Source organism: Poecilia mexicana, unplaced genomic scaffold (genome assembly GCF_051168715.1).
Source record: "Poecilia mexicana isolate PSO_F unplaced genomic scaffold, ASM5116871v1 scaffold_12, whole genome shotgun sequence".
Taxonomy (NCBI): domain Eukaryota; kingdom Metazoa; phylum Chordata; class Actinopteri; order Cyprinodontiformes; family Poeciliidae; genus Poecilia; species Poecilia mexicana.
Window position 1 is genome coordinate 27313846 of NW_028263381.1, and position 15688 is coordinate 27329533.

Sequence of the window (15688 nt, forward strand, 5' to 3'; positions counted from 1 at the left end):
AAAAATACATGCAATAAATCAATTTCCTAATATATTTAATCATACATAATTAATGCTTCAACTGTTGGAGAAATAACATGTTGCACCATGCCACGCTGTGGAATCACTCATCTAAATACACCTGACACCAACCATATCGAGGTTTGTGTGAGATGAATGTAAAGATAGTATTGATCCTGTTAAAGGGATAACATTGTGTTGCTGTCAAAGATGCCCTTTTCCTCATAACTGACATATCTGCAGGAAGATTCCTTTCAGCTACTTATCAAAAACAAAACTCATCATTCGCCTCCAAACAGACTGAACACATAGTCCTGATAACTGATCCATTTGGATCAGCAGCACTACTGAGCATCCTGACACTTCACTAGCAGTAGTTTTGGTGGCTCTGACCCAAAACTGGTATCAAGCACTATGCAATGAGCAACTCTGAATGGGACATTAAGTATTACACTATCATATTTTCATAAATAAATCAGCTTAAGACAGTTGGAGAAGTGGTATGTGTTGTGTGACATACTGTGCATTGTAAAAGGTCTTATCTGAAAAAAGCTGAGACCAACCAGAACTAGAGGTTTCAGTACAGTGGTTCTGAATGAAACAACTGTTGTCTGATTTTGCAAACAAAGAAAATAATGTAATCATGTTAAAGCTATGAGGGTAGCTTAACAATACTTTTAGTTTCTCTTCACGAAAGTGAAAAAATGTAAAGCTCTGAATTAAAAGCAGACATAAAATATAATTTGCAATGTTTTAGCAACGGAGCCCTGATGTTGCAAAGCCAAACAAGCAGTCATGAAAACATCTTCAGGTATCCTTTCTGTAGAGCAAAGCTGCCTTAAAGCATGTAGGCAACCAGCTTCTCCATATGGCAGATATGCGATGACAGGACATGAAATATATGCAAATTAATAAAAAATAGTGTTTGCAGTTACCAAAGTTGATGAGAATTAACATGTTGTGAACTCCTATTTTCACTGGAAAAAATACACAAGCATTGCTTTTATGAAGCATCCTAATGTAATGAAACCTCACCTTCCAAATACTCTTGAACTTGTCAGCATGTTGGCTTGTCTTCTCATTCACCATAAACACAGTTTTTGAAATATGTGTATCGCAGAGTACAAAACCTAAAGATGTTCTGAACACCTAGGTATATGCTGAAATCACAGGACATAAAACATATTTTATTGTAAGGTGTCTTTACACGTCCTTGTAACTTCAATAAATATTTTTCCAATATTTGTTACAATAAAGCAAACTGGACTTCTAACAAATATTAACCACAAATAAAATATATCACAATCAATCATGAACTGTAGTCCCAGGCTTCAAGATCTTTATTCAGATAACAGTTGGTCAATACATAACAAAAGGTTGAATGTCCAAAAGATAAACTGGATACAATGCATGATGTGGATTTTAAAATGCTTTATCTTATCACAACCTACACCAACCATAACATCTGATTCACATCAGTGGCTGTGAATGAAACCAAACCAAAGCAATGAGGGTAAAATCTATAAAGCTGCTATGAAAACATGTCAGTTTCCTGAAGTGATAACATTTTGTTCCAGTGTAAGAAAAAAACTCCTGCTGAGCCACATATTTGTTGTCATTTAGCATTTATTATGAAATAAAACAAATTGCTATGGAAAATAAATCTAAACTTTAACTCAGTTTCCCAGACTTGCAGCACCATCCTCAACTGACAGGAGACAGTCGATTGTTCTAAAAGTTTAAAATACTTGTTAGTATAACAGGGACAGTACACACTAAATGTATGATACTCTTAAATTGAGATAGAGAAGGTGGAAATGAGGCTCCCAGTGTTTGATTCTTTAATATTTAGGTGTTTGTCTTGAGAAGTCTATGAAAGCTGTCATAAAAACATAAATCAAATGTTATGTTTTATATTAAAATCAAAGGCACTTAAACGTAAAACCAGAAACTTGAAATAAATTGAAATTTCAATGTTTATTTCACTTATTGATGGCATTAAATATTGGAAATAAAACCAAATTATGAAGAATGAGACACTGGACTTAGTTTAGCAGAGACTTCATCAGTTAGACAATGTAACAAAAGAGCTTAGTTCAGAGGCAATTGTTGAACAAGTAAAGATCCAGTGAAATCATGTGACTGGAGTTTCCTCCCCCTCTTACAGAGTATAAAACTCTGGATGCTGATTTCTCTTTACTCTTCCTGCCTGACAGCCTCATTGAGTATTGTGAAGAGTAGCTGTGTAACTGACTACACAGGTAGGAAAACCTCCTAATGTTAGAACCTGAATTTTGAAGGTTAGATTATAAACTGAGACATTTACTTTTTATGTTCACATTTTTAAATAATTACTTAAATTAAACACTTGTTTAACAATTAGTAGAACATGAATTTAGGGGTTACATGAGTTGAAAATACAACAAAGATGTCCCCTTATGGCAGTTGTACTTCGCAATTATAATTATTTCCTAAATATTGCACAATAATTACTTTTTAAGAGATTAGTTCTGGTAAGTTATATACAATGTGCCTAACACATGACATTAACTACATTCAAGCATAAAAATAAAATTTGAGCAATAACAGCAATAATGATAACTTTGCTATTTGTCTTTTGTTAGTCACAAAACCTGTTTCAACCTCACTGGAGTTAACATCACAACTTCATCATCATGCAAAGAATGTAAGTAGGAACATTTATTATTATTGTTTTACAAATAGTTTAAATTTGAACTGATCAAATCATGGAAAAGTTTTAAAATTTGTAGCATATTTCAAATGTTAACTTATTGTTTTTGTGTAGTGAAAGGAAAATAAGAAAAAAAATATGAAAAATAAGAGAAAAATTCAACTTCTGTAAATTTAGAAAAATGTTGGTCAAAACATTCATCCTGTAGCTTTTTGTGCACAACCTTATCCATTAGTCAAAAGGGGAATTAATTCTAGCTTTGCCAACCATGTGCACAGCCTGCTTAACAAAGAAAAGCTCTTTAATTTAAAACAGACAGATAAGTAAAACTTTAAAGTCTCAGATGAGATCTAGATTTTGGACTTTGCAACATTAGTCTCAGACAGTACCACAGCAGGTGTTAGTAGGAGTCAGATGATGTAAATATCTGCAGAATACTTATCTTGATGCAATAAAGATAGCCAGATTCTTCTAGTTTCTGACCACCTTTGTGCCAACTTTACAGATCAACTTATTCAATAACTTTTTATTATGTTCTTTGCATATTCTCTTTATCTATAAGGCAAACACACTCAAAGTAAGGTCAACTAATTTAGGAATTCTGCAAATTAAGCAAACTGTTTTTATGATCAAAAATGGGTAAAGCAAATTCTCGGTTGACTTTCCTATATTTTAAATAATAGTCTAATGGCCTCTCACCTAATTGAGTTTGCTGTTTCACCATGAAACAAATAAATGCATTGACTGAAACTATGAGTGAAAAAAACTCAAACCACATTAATTTGAAAATTATTTCATTTCAACATAGTATAGCAAATGTTTTTTGCTCATTTCACTGGATCTGGCTGATAATGTTGTCTGCCAGTGTGTTCCCAAAATTGTGATTTTGAGTCGTATTAAGCCCAACTACTAATTTTGTAGCTTAACAAAGCAGACCGCTAACAGCTGTTCATCCAACATAATTGAATCAACATAAATAATGTCATATTTGGGATGTGCTGTTCAGTTCAGAATACACTTTAGCTACTTCAGGCATTAGAGTTTCATCAGTTTTTCACTTTGAGGAGAAAATCAGTGTAAAGCTCCTTGGTTTTTTATTTTAAAGCGTAATTGAATTAGCACAGAAGACATTGTGTGGTTTAGGCTCATCCACAAAACCAGACATGTCCAGACTGCAACAAACAATAAGGTCTGCAGAGACGCTAATCAGGGCTGACCTTCCCTCCATCTAGGACAAGTCAAGCGTCAGGAAAAGGGCATTTAGCATCTCTGATGACCCCACACATCCTGGACACAAACTGTTTAGACCATTACCTTCAGGTCAGCTCAGGATTGTCCCCTGCCTTTCTCTCTGATGAGTTAGCTTGGTGACTTTCATTTGAGAGTGGTCAAACAGGAATGCAAGTTGTGAGGGCAAGGGAAACATGCAGCAAAGGTCAACAGGCTGAGACTCGAACCTGTGATGGCCTCAGCGAGGACCACGGCCTCTGTATTTGGGTCTCATGCTTTACCCCTGGGCCATTGCTGCGCCCACACATATTTCTATTTTTTAAGGTTTTTTGGCTTTAGTTGCCTTTATTTGAAAGTTCTGAAAGGAAAGTGGGTAATGACAGAGAGGGAAGACATGCGGTAAAGGTCTCCATGTTGTGCTTCACTCCTCCACCACCACAGCACCCACATATTTACATTTTAAGTGTTTTATTGAAAGAGAAATTGAACCAAAAAATAGATTTTTTTGTACTCAAATCTGATGAGATTTTTATGGAACAAAAAACTTTGTGCTTCATTATGTACAAAAATAATGAAGCCAACATAAATGTGAGCTGAGCTGCTGTATAAGATGCAACAAAATTAATTATATGCTCATTCATACTTGTCAACCAGTTGGCTTATTTTATCAGTCACAGTTAGGTGGATCCACCTTTGGATAATTATCTTTGTCAAAAGGGTTTCTTGATTTAGTGCCATACCAGGGTGTAAAACTGTAAGCAAAAATATCAACTTGTGAAACAGCAGAAATGAAACTGCTGCCATCTGCTGGTGGTTCTGAGATACTGAGGAAATTTAAAATGGAACACATTCTTCAACTGTTGTAACAGCATTGTCTTATGATTGAACCGATCATCAAGATCTACCATAGATTAATCTCAAATATTAATAAATGAAGAGACGGTAAAGGAAATGCTGTTACATTCAGTTCCATATGCCAGCACAAGATCCAGAGTACTGAGGTAGGAGTGGGTAGGTCTGCAGATACCTTGAGAACAATCACATTTAAAATAGTCTTAAATGTTACATTTAGGCCATTTCTTCCAGTATCAACAAGAATGCCAAAATGCCCTACTTTATTGAACTTTTCAGCTTATAACAGTTTATAAATTAGCACATAAGTAGGAAACCAACAGAAGATCTTGCTCAGAGCCATTGAAGCATTTAGGCCATACAGAACAGAACATGTCTCCTGAGGTGCCATGCAGCTACCGAGTGTTTTGCCTCAAGCAATCAAGAATTATAAAACCTTTTATGAAGCAGAAAAAATGTTATGAGGAAATTAATAAAATAGGAGATTTGAATAAAATTAATCAACAAAAAAGATGCAAATTTCTTTTTGGTACCTAATTTATTTAGTCTCTTAAAAACATCTGTGGCCACAATAAATATTTCTGTCATTTGAATTCAACCAAAAATGATTCACAGCCTTGGCAGATTTAGATTTTAAATTATTTTCATTCAACCAAGAAGTTTGTTTCTGAGAGGAAATGTCGTGGGTCTGTGAATACAACAAATATCTCATGTTTTAGTCATGTTTTATTAAAATAAATGCACGTCAAGTTATCCATGCCCTTCTAAATAATAAATGGAAATATCCTTATTGGCATTATGGCAGTCAAACCCTTTTAACAGTGAAGCAATTTGCTGCATGTTTCCTATAATATTCTGACAGTTTATATTCAGGTTAGGAATATGACTAGACCACTCCTGATTATTATGACTTCTAATCAGAAGAAACCTGTTGGTCAAATTAAAAGGTTACTTCAAACCTAAATCTGCCAGGGGTATGAACAATTTTGGGCCTACCAGATTATTTCTGCATGAAAACACCCCCCAATATCTACACATCTTAAATCTTTAAAGGGTAAATTATGGATTTTTTCTGCAGGAATGTCTCTCACGAATACAAGAACATCATCTCTAAAAGTCATCAGATATATTCAGGATCTCCTGCTGTCTACCAGCTAAACCTAGAAAAAACAAAGCTCGGACCCCTGACACGAATCACTCTTGGTAAAAAAAACATCAGCAAGATAAACAAAACCATCTTGCTTGTTGGAGAAACAGGGGCTGGAAAATCAACCCTGATCAACACTATGGTGAACTACGCCATGGGAGTTAAGTGGGAGGATAAAATCTGGTTTCAGATTGTAGAGGAGGACGGGAGGAGTCAGTCTGACAGTCAGACATCAGATGTGATCGTGTACGAGGTTTTTGGTTTTGAAGGTAAAACTATGCCGTTCTCCCTCACCATCATCGATACTCCTGGATTTGGAGACACCAGAGGGATTGAAAAGGATGCAATCGTCAGTCACAGATTGTTTGACTTGTTTCGATTAGAAGATGGAGTTCATGAGATTCACGCAGTGGGTTTGGTGATGAAGGCTACAGATAATCGTGTTAATGACAGACTATCATATGTCCTGAACTCAGTGATGTCTCTTTTTGGAAGAAACCTAGAGGACAACATTGTTGCTCTTCTCACTCACTCAGATGGTCAGAGACCCAGAAATGCCACTGAAGCCCTTGAACAAACAAAAATTAAATGTGCCAAAAATGAAAAGAACCAGCCTGTTTACTTTCTGTTTGATAACTGTCAGAATGAAGACCGAACAGAAGATGCAGAATTCCTGCAAGTGGCAGACAAAATTTCAGACAAAGGAATGAGAGCACTCACAGAATTCCTGGAAAAAACTGGACCTAAAAGATTGATGACCACTGCTGAAGTTTTGAATGAGCGCATCAGCCTGATAGCCTCTCTCCAAAACCTTCAAGACAGAATCCAGCTGACTGAACAGAAACAGATGGAAATCAATGCAATCCAAGAGGCGCTAGAGAAACATTCAGAGGAGATGAGGAGGAATGAAAACTTCACTGTAGAGATTGTGGGGGTCTACAAGGTGAAGGAACCTACTAAAAGTAGAAAGCTATTTATGCTTAGTTTTTTTGAAAAAGCTATGTGCTGCACAATCTGTGAGGAAAACTGTCACTATCCTGGATGTACTCTGGCTCTGAGTCCATCCTACTGCGAGGTCATTCAAGAAGGATGCTGCACTGTCTGCACTGGGAAGTGTCCTGCATCGGCTCATGTAAGAGAGGCCTGGAGATATGTCAACAAGACCAGAAGAGTTCAGTGGACTCTGAAAGCTATGGAAGAGAAGTATATGAAGAACAAGACAGATTGTGAGAAGAAGTTAAGCCTTTTAAAACACCTGGAAAAGGACATGAAGGCTCTTTCAACAGAGAAGTCCCAACTTGTTGATGAAGCCTTCAAACATGTTGTCAGACTGGAGCAGATCGCCCTGAAGGTTAATTCAGTTTCTACATTTTTGTACTTGGACTTTCTGATTGAGAAGCTGGAAGAAAAAGGAGATAGAGCGAAGGTGCAGAAACTAGAGGAGATGAAGAGCAGACAGGATGAAGGAACTAAGTTAGCACTGCAGTATGTGTGGGGTAAAGTAACAGACACAAAGTAATGAACATAAGAGAGAAACACTAAGACACTTCCCACATCAATACACAACTCTGGTCAAAATAAACGTGAAGGCTGCTGTAGCTGTATTTATTCTTCTAATGTTTAGAGAATAATTTTGAAATGTGCAAAAATACATTTGGAGGTAGAGATACTATTATAAATTGCTTAACAATAATTCAAATAATACTATCAAACCCTCCATATGTAGCAGTTCATAAGTATTGTACAGTGTATACAGAAAGTATTCAATACACTTTGTGTTCACCAAAAGCTGTGAATACTTATGTAAATGTGATTCCTTGGTTTTCTAATATGAATACATTTACAACACTTAAAAAATGTCCAAATTCAGGGGTGTGCTTTGGTGGTGCAGCGGTTAAGCACAACCTGCCTGTGGAAGCCTTGGTTCTTGACATGGCCGTTGTAGGTTCAATTCCTGGCCTGGTGACCTTTGCCGCATGTCTTCCCCTTCTCTCATTATCCTCTTTCCTGTCAACTATCAAATAAAGGCCACTAGAGCCACTAAAACATTAAAAAAATATCAAAATTCTATTGATGGGGCATTTGTGTAGAATTTTGAATAAATAAACTAATATTTTGAAAAAATGGTGTAACAACGTGGAAAAAGTGAAGAGCTTGCAATACTTTCCAGATGGACAATAAATGATTACACCTAAAAAGTGTAAGTTGAGTTTTTACAACATAAGGAAATTGTTTCCTTAACACATAAAGTGAACCTACTTTATTTCTGTAAATATACAAATTTTAATTACTTAATGTATTTTCTAGTAGCTTTTCCCCTTGGAATACCTAGACTTAATGGATTACAGTAAAAAAAAAATCAATATGAAAAGATCTGATGTGTTATTTAATGGAATATAGAACTGTTGAATGCATTAAAACATTGAGCTGTGAAGGTTGGTTAAAATCAGAGGTTGAATATTTTCCTCATTTGACTGGTTATTTTTTAAACGACTGGAAAATGTGAAGCTCTGTCATTTGACAGCTTATAATTAACACCTTTGACTGGAGCACGTGTGCAGACATTATAGACTTTCCGCAAAGAGTTCATCGCTGAGGCAACTAAAATCAATTAATAAAACATCCTTTCTGAATATCATCTCATGGGCTCTGAACTAAATGCGTCTTTCTGACCGGGAGCTGACAGCGTGTTCAAGAATTATGGACAGGACGCTTTGGAGCGTCTGGTTCAGAAGCGCATTACAAACCTTTGGTAGAAATGACACCTTTAATTCCAGTCTCCATTCCAGACCAGAGAACAATAAAGAGTTTTCAATGTTGTGTTAATCTATTTATAGTCTAAATGGAATAGCCTGCGGTTTATCTTAAGGAAATAACGGTCCAGAAGTTAATTAGACCGTAACATGTGCAGTTCCCTGCACAATCAATGCAGACGCGGCTCTGCCACTGCGAAAAATTAGACTCAACTCATTCTGCGGTTTTAAGAAATGGAGCCTTTTGGGTGCATATTATCCTCCCCCACCCATGCAGAATGGTGTTCTGGAGGAGCGCAGAAGATGTAACATTTGTCCTTTTTGGAGAAGTGAAACCATGCAAAAAATCCTCGTAAAAGCGCACGCCCAGACCCCACAGGGTAAAAAAACGTGCAGAGTTCAATTGATCGGTTTGGATCAGACAGATCCAACTGACCGATGAACTAGCACAGATTTATCTGCAGATGCGACCAGGAGGAATTTGTTAGGCTGTGCGTTCAGACCCCAGCAGGTGAAGTGCCTGTAGTTTAAGTGGAGTCGCTTAATTTATTAAAACTTGTTGGGGCCATAGTCAGTGGTTTTTCTCACGGAGAAAAATTTAGATACATTTATCTGCTTTATGTGTGATGGGATCTGGATTCACGGTTCACCTCCGTGAATATTAACTAAATCGCTTAAAAATGTGGCTATGTAGCTGATGTTAATATGATTATAATTTGATGGGTAAAAATAGTACATGACCGATTGTTTTTAATTTTGTCAGTCAAGATGACAGATAACAAAAAAGTCTAGCGCGACCTCTGGGTAAGATATTTGTACAGCATTGGGTCCAATCAGACAAACAAAGTCAGAACTTGTTAAATGCTTTAAAACGTGGTTCTCTACAGTTTAAAAGGTGTTAAAATGATAGAAAATTATTGTAATCAATTTTCTTGGTTGTACAATTGACTTTGGCTTGTTAAAGTGAACTTGTCTTTCTTTGGCTTTGAATAAAGGAATCTTCATTGGATAATGGGCATTGCTTTCTTAGGGTTACATTACATCAAGGTAGTTATAGTTATAGCATACAGAACAAAATGCTTTAATCTTGAGAAACCAGTTGGTACATGGGTGGACAGAGAAATTATTAAATAACAAGGACAAAACATTTCACATTTTAGAAGAAAATAATAGGAATGCATTTGTTTAGCTGAACTGACATGTTCCCTGTAGTGTATTAGCAAAGAAGATGGTCAAGACTAACATTTTAAGTACTCCTGAATAGCCTTTGAATTGTTTGGATTTTGTCTCTGACACGGTAAACAATATCTCCCATTAAACTCTATCAGAAATACTTTACCTATATGTACCAAAGATCAAAGGTCCTTTGAGCAAGTCTGTGCTTTTTCTTTTGCAGGATCGAGAATCCCACTCTGACAAAACTGATTTCCACTAGTGACTTAATCTCCTCAGGACATCCAAACATCTATCAGCTGAAAACAGAAACAAAGAAGTTTGGAGCTCTGTCCAAAGTGACTTTTGGTACAAAAGACACTAAGCAGATTAATAAAACCATCTTACTTGTTGGTGAAACAGGGTCAGGAAAATCCTCTTTGGTCAATGTTATTTTCAACCATGTAATGGGAGTTCAGTTTGAGGATGGGGTCTGGTTTCAGATCATAGATAGACAAGAAGGTGAAACACCTGATGTGATCATATATGAGATCTGTAATTCTGAAGGTAAAATTCTGCCCTATTCGATCACCATCATTGATACTCCTGGATATGGAAACACCAAAGGAATCAAGCACGATGACATAGTCATTGACAGGATGCGCAAATTGTTTGAGACAGAAAACGGTGTTCACATACTTCATGCAGTAGGTCTGGTGATGAAGGCAACTGATAACAGACTAAGTGACAGATTGATGTACATCTTTGATTCGGTGATGTCTCTGTTTGGAAACGACATGGAGAAAAACATTGTGGCTCTCATCACTCACTCAAATGGGAGAACACCTAAAAATCCCCTTCAGGCTATTGAAGCTGCAAACCTCAGATGTGCAAAAAATGAAAACAATCAACCAGTTTATTTCTTGTTCAACAACCAGCAGAATGAAGACCGCACAGACGAAGCAGAGTACTGTAAAGTAGCTGATAGGATATCAGAGAAAGGAATGCGCGAGTTTACAGCCTTTGTTGAAAATAGTTCACCTCAAAAGCTGAAAATAACAACTGAAGTGATGAATGAACGCATCAGACTGACAGCCTGCATCCAAAACCTGCTGGAGAGAATCAGACTGACTGAACAGAAGCAGACAGAAATCAAACAGATCCATGAAGGACTGAAGATGCATGAAGAAGAGATGAAGGGAAAAGAGGTCACTATCCATGTCGACGAACCCTATGTTACTAAAGAACCTATCAAAGGTGGACAGAAGTGGCTCATCTTCTATCAAGGAGCTGTGACCTGTCCTGTCTGTAAGGAAAACTGTCACAAAGATGGATGCACCAAGACCTGGCTCCCTGAGTTCTGTGAGGTGATGAGAGGAGGCCGCTGCACCGTTTGTTCCAAAAAGTGTCCTGCATCAGTTCATGTTAAAGAAAAGTGGATATATGTCAACAAAACAAGGAGAGTTCAGAAGATAATGCCAAAGATGAAACATGACTGTGAAAATAAAACAAAGTTTGAGAACCAAACACGTTCTCTGGAGAACCTTGAAAAGGAAATGGAGCAACTTTCAAAAGTCAAATCTGGACTGGTGGATGAGGCCTACCAACATGTCATCAGAATGGAGCAGATTGCTCTCAAAGTTGATTCAGGGTCCATTAATGTCCACTTGGACCTCCTGATTGAGAAGACAAAAGAAAAGGGAGACACAAAGAAAGTCCAGAAACTGGAGGAAATTAAGAGAAAAATGGACGAAGGAACCAAAGCAGCACTAAGATACAAACGAGTTTCTCTGACATAGTTTATGATGAGAAATAAATCCCAGAAATAGAATCAGATATCTTCACTGTAAACATTAAAAAGTTTAACACTTACTCAGAAATGTTTCTTAATACACTACTGCATATATATGCAGTGATATGGTAATATAAGTAATAAATGTACCGTAAATAAAAAATTGAGATGAAAATACTAGTTTAGTTTTTCAAAAGTATATTTCATGTATTCTATTTTATTTTTTGACATTTTGATTAAGAGATCTTAACTCTCACACAAGTTTGTATTTCTGCCCAGGTTAGGACTTTGTATTGACTTCCATTCACTTAGTAGCTTCATCTCACACACACATACAGACAAACACACACACACACATTACGCAATAAAATTAATGTCAGGAGCAAAATTCACTCAAAATCTCAGAGAAATATTTTGTTTTTAAATCATATTTCTCATATGACCTGTCATTTTTTTGTTTTTCAGTACTTGTTTATTGCCTGATTTTAGCTCATGTTCATTATTTACTGTTGCTATAGTAAATAGGTATTTGTGTTTATGTTTTTCTTGACTCTACGCCTGAACATGAGTTGTTGACCAAACTAGATGAATAAATGTCAAACAAACATCTTGACTAACTGGTGGAGCACTTCTTCTTGGTCCCTGTTAAAGAGGAGATAACAGCATTGCCTTCAGCTAGGACTTTGGTGTTGGCTCAATTAACAGTAAAAATCATGAACAAAAATCTCACTGATCCATTATTGTTCTTGAAAATCAGTCATTTTTTTTACTCTTGCTGGATTCAGATGCTGAGTAATAAACATCTCAGGGTCCTCTCTGTAAATTGTCAAGCAGTGTTTAACAATAATTGTCCATTTCAACAGATCACTGCTGAGAAATTCTGTTGTTTTTGGTGGAAATGAGTTGCCATTAAAGCCATCTTTAGATGGTTTTACTCACCAAACTGTTATTTGTGCACAACTTTGACACAGCTCCTCTCCTGACGACCCCAGCTCATTGTCCTTCAGATCCAGCTGTCGCTGGAACTCTGGCAGCCTGAGGGCATCACAAATGTTGTCTGACAGCTTACAGTCGCAGACAATTAAGCATAGAGGAAGATATAAAATGATGTATTGGACCAAACAACAAAGCAATAATTAAACTGAAACAATAGAGTTTGAATGACATGAGGCTGTTTATGTAGTTACATATTCTGAATATCCTTTAATAACAAACTACTACCCCTGTTAGAGACCACTTGCAGGATGTTTATTCTAGGAAAGTCTACTGTATTCCACAGACCCTCACCTCCTCTATTTGTTAAAAAGATATATCCTTTATGTGGAAATCTAATTAAGGTTTGGCTTTTAGAAAATCATTTGTGCCAATTACAATTGTCATTGTTTTAGAAATATTTAAATGTTAGTAACATTTCTCAAGCAAAATCTTCACTTTGGGAGCTTAAATGTACAGTGAGATATACATTCAAGCTTTTATTCAAAGTCAGTTTTAATTTCACTGATAGACTTTGCTGTGAATTTTCCCCTGGGGATTAATAAAGTATATTCATTAAGTCATATACTGTAGTGTCATGAAACACTGAGATGACCGCTTTGCTTAGCACTGATGATAAGTCACTTGTAAAATCTGTATACAGAATTTGGCCAAGATCAGATTTGAACTGGGAAATTTACTAAGAGGAGTGGAGTTATTTCTTGGGTTGAAGATGATGAGAGCCAATGGAGCGAGTGAGGGAATCTGGGGTGAGAACCATGAGTTAAGTGTGCCTGAAGGATGATGATGTTTATTGGGACAGGTTGCACAGAGGAAGCAAGTCTCTGGAGCTTGAATGTTGCGAGCTGTGGAGCAGAATATCTGGAAGGTTAGTGTTTCACTGGTGGAGGGTTCCAGAGATTCACCCAGGGAAGCTTTCCACATGAGGAGATAATCAAGGGAAGCCAGCAGGGATGGCTCCTGAAAAAACAGGGAATCAGCAAGGCTTCACAAATTAGTCAGCAAGATCACAAGAGACTGCAGGGGACTTACCACAAGGCTCAATACTCAAGCAACAAGGAATTGGAAGCCAAGTCCTGATATTCTGCTGATGATTTGTACGTGCACAAAGGCATACCTGTGGAGATCCATCCTCCAGGAACCAGTCCTATGGCCCCCTCTGGTGGAAACTTGTAAGGAAGCACTTAATTCAGTGGTTACTTGATCCAGAATTGAGTTACCTAGTTGATATCTCTTTTTCAGAAACTGAAAACCCTGAGTGTAACAGAGCTGGGTAGGTTTATTCAGAGTATAAATCTTCTACTCAGAACTTGTTCACCCTGCTTTATAAACAGGATCCTGGAGGTTTGTCTTTGTCAGTCATCATATGACTATGGTATGTGGAATTCACACACTGATAACTTCTTTCCAGGCCCATGTTTGTTCAGAATATTATTCATCAAATATCTGAAATTCCCCTAATGTCCAGTCAGGATTTTTAATCTCATTTACATATTTAACAAGAGTAGAATTTTTGAATATTCTTGTTATGATGATTTTTAGGTCAATCTTCAAAATTTTTTGGAAGTTGCTCCTCTTTATATTGTCTGGTAGATGAGCCTGATAGATAGCAGGTGCATCCGATCAGCAGATCTGCCCTCCAGTGAACAGCAGCTCCAGGACTCCCTCTAGTGGATGACTGTAGGAATGACACCGCCCCACCCAAGGCCCAAAACCAAGCCTCCAACAAATTTTGTCTGCTTCCATCCAAGACAAACACATTGCTTTTGAGAAATGTCAGTTATTCAGTTGTAAAGTGGATTTTAACTTTAATAGTTTAAAGGATAAAACAAAATCTAAAAATACTTCATGCAATGACTTGTTTAAATATGGCACTTATGTGTTCTTGCTATCCATGTGTTTGCTCTTAAACCATCCATCCATCCATTTTCTAACACCCTTGTCCCTCGTGGGTTTGGGAGGGTTGCTGGTGCCTCTCCAGCTATCGTTCTGGGTGAGAGGCGGGGTCACCCTGGACAGGTCATCAGCCTGTCACAGTGTTTGCTCTTAAACCTCCAAACAAAAATATTTAATTTCTTATGATCAACAGAAACTCAGTGTCATAAAGCGGTGAGGATAAACACTGAGACCCAGGTTATGGTGATGATGAATTTAATGATGAATGTTGCTCTAAACAGTCCAGTCTGGCAGCACGGCAGGAACAATAGCACACAGCTAATAACCGGTAGCAACTGACAACTTGGTGACTGAATGCGGGAGCTAAGGCTAACCAGGACTTCATACAGTACGACTGGAGAGCTAGGTGGAAGACATACAACAAACAACAACATTAGACAAGGACCCGACAAGAGACAGAGACAACAGGTGGATATGAATACACGCGGGGTAATCAAGGAAAGAAGACACACCTGGGAACAATCAAGGGCTAACAGGACAATACAGAGACTCAGGGGAACAGGACTAAACACAGAAAATCTCAAAATAACTATACAGAAAAACACGGATCATGACACAGTGCTCAGAAAGGACCTGTCAGAGCTGATACAAAGGGGTTTGGGACATCCCACTTCTGAAAGCTTGGGACTATAAAAACCTAGCTTTGATATATTTTCTTGTTTTTGTGTTCAGTAGTTTTAAATATGTAATGTCTTGTTCTTTATAGGTATGTTTTAGTACCGCCTTGTAGTAACACACTAAAGCTAGTAGTTAGATTTATCCTTTATCATTCATTATCTAACACTACAGAAGTGCTTCTCATTTCCAGTCCTCAGCCCCCCTGCTCTGCATGTTTTAGATGAGCCTCTATTCCAGAACAGCTGATTTAAATGACTGCATGACCATCAAGTCCTGCAAAAGCCTGTTAATCACCCACAGATTCAATCCAGGTGTGTGGTTGAAGGAAAGCACCTAAAACATGCAGGGCAGGGGGGCCTGAGGACTTGAATTGAGAAGCACTGCACTACCGGCAGGTTCATCAGGACTGCTGGTGCTTACCTCCAACAGTCAGTGGACAAGAGGTGGGGTGCACCCTGAAAAGGTCGCCAGTCCATCACAGGGCACCACAGAGAAAGACAGTA

At 37.4% G+C, this 15688-nt stretch overlaps 1 protein-coding gene across 1 annotated transcript; it reads left to right on the forward strand.

Annotated features, from left to right (window-relative positions):
- The first annotated feature begins 2198 nt into the window (after nucleotides 1–2198).
- Nucleotides 2199–12231, forward strand: LOC106905348 (uncharacterized). Its single transcript, XM_088011252.1, has 4 exons — nucleotides 2199–2261; nucleotides 2625–2686; nucleotides 5853–7436; nucleotides 10071–12231. The coding sequence occupies exons 2-4, from the start codon at nucleotides 2676–2678 to the stop codon at nucleotides 11623–11625; spliced, it is 3150 nt and encodes a 1049-aa protein (XP_087867378.1). The 5' UTR covers nucleotides 2199–2261; nucleotides 2625–2675; the 3' UTR covers nucleotides 11626–12231.
- The last annotated feature ends 3457 nt before the right edge of the window (nucleotides 12232–15688 follow it).

What these genes read in the sequence shown, in the direction of transcription:
- LOC106905348 (XM_088011252.1), top strand. An exon ending in GGTAAAGTAACAGACACAAA is followed by an intron (nt 7,437 to 10,070) that starts GTAATGAACATA and finishes TTTCTTTTGCAG; the next exon opens with GATCGAGAATCCCACTCTGA.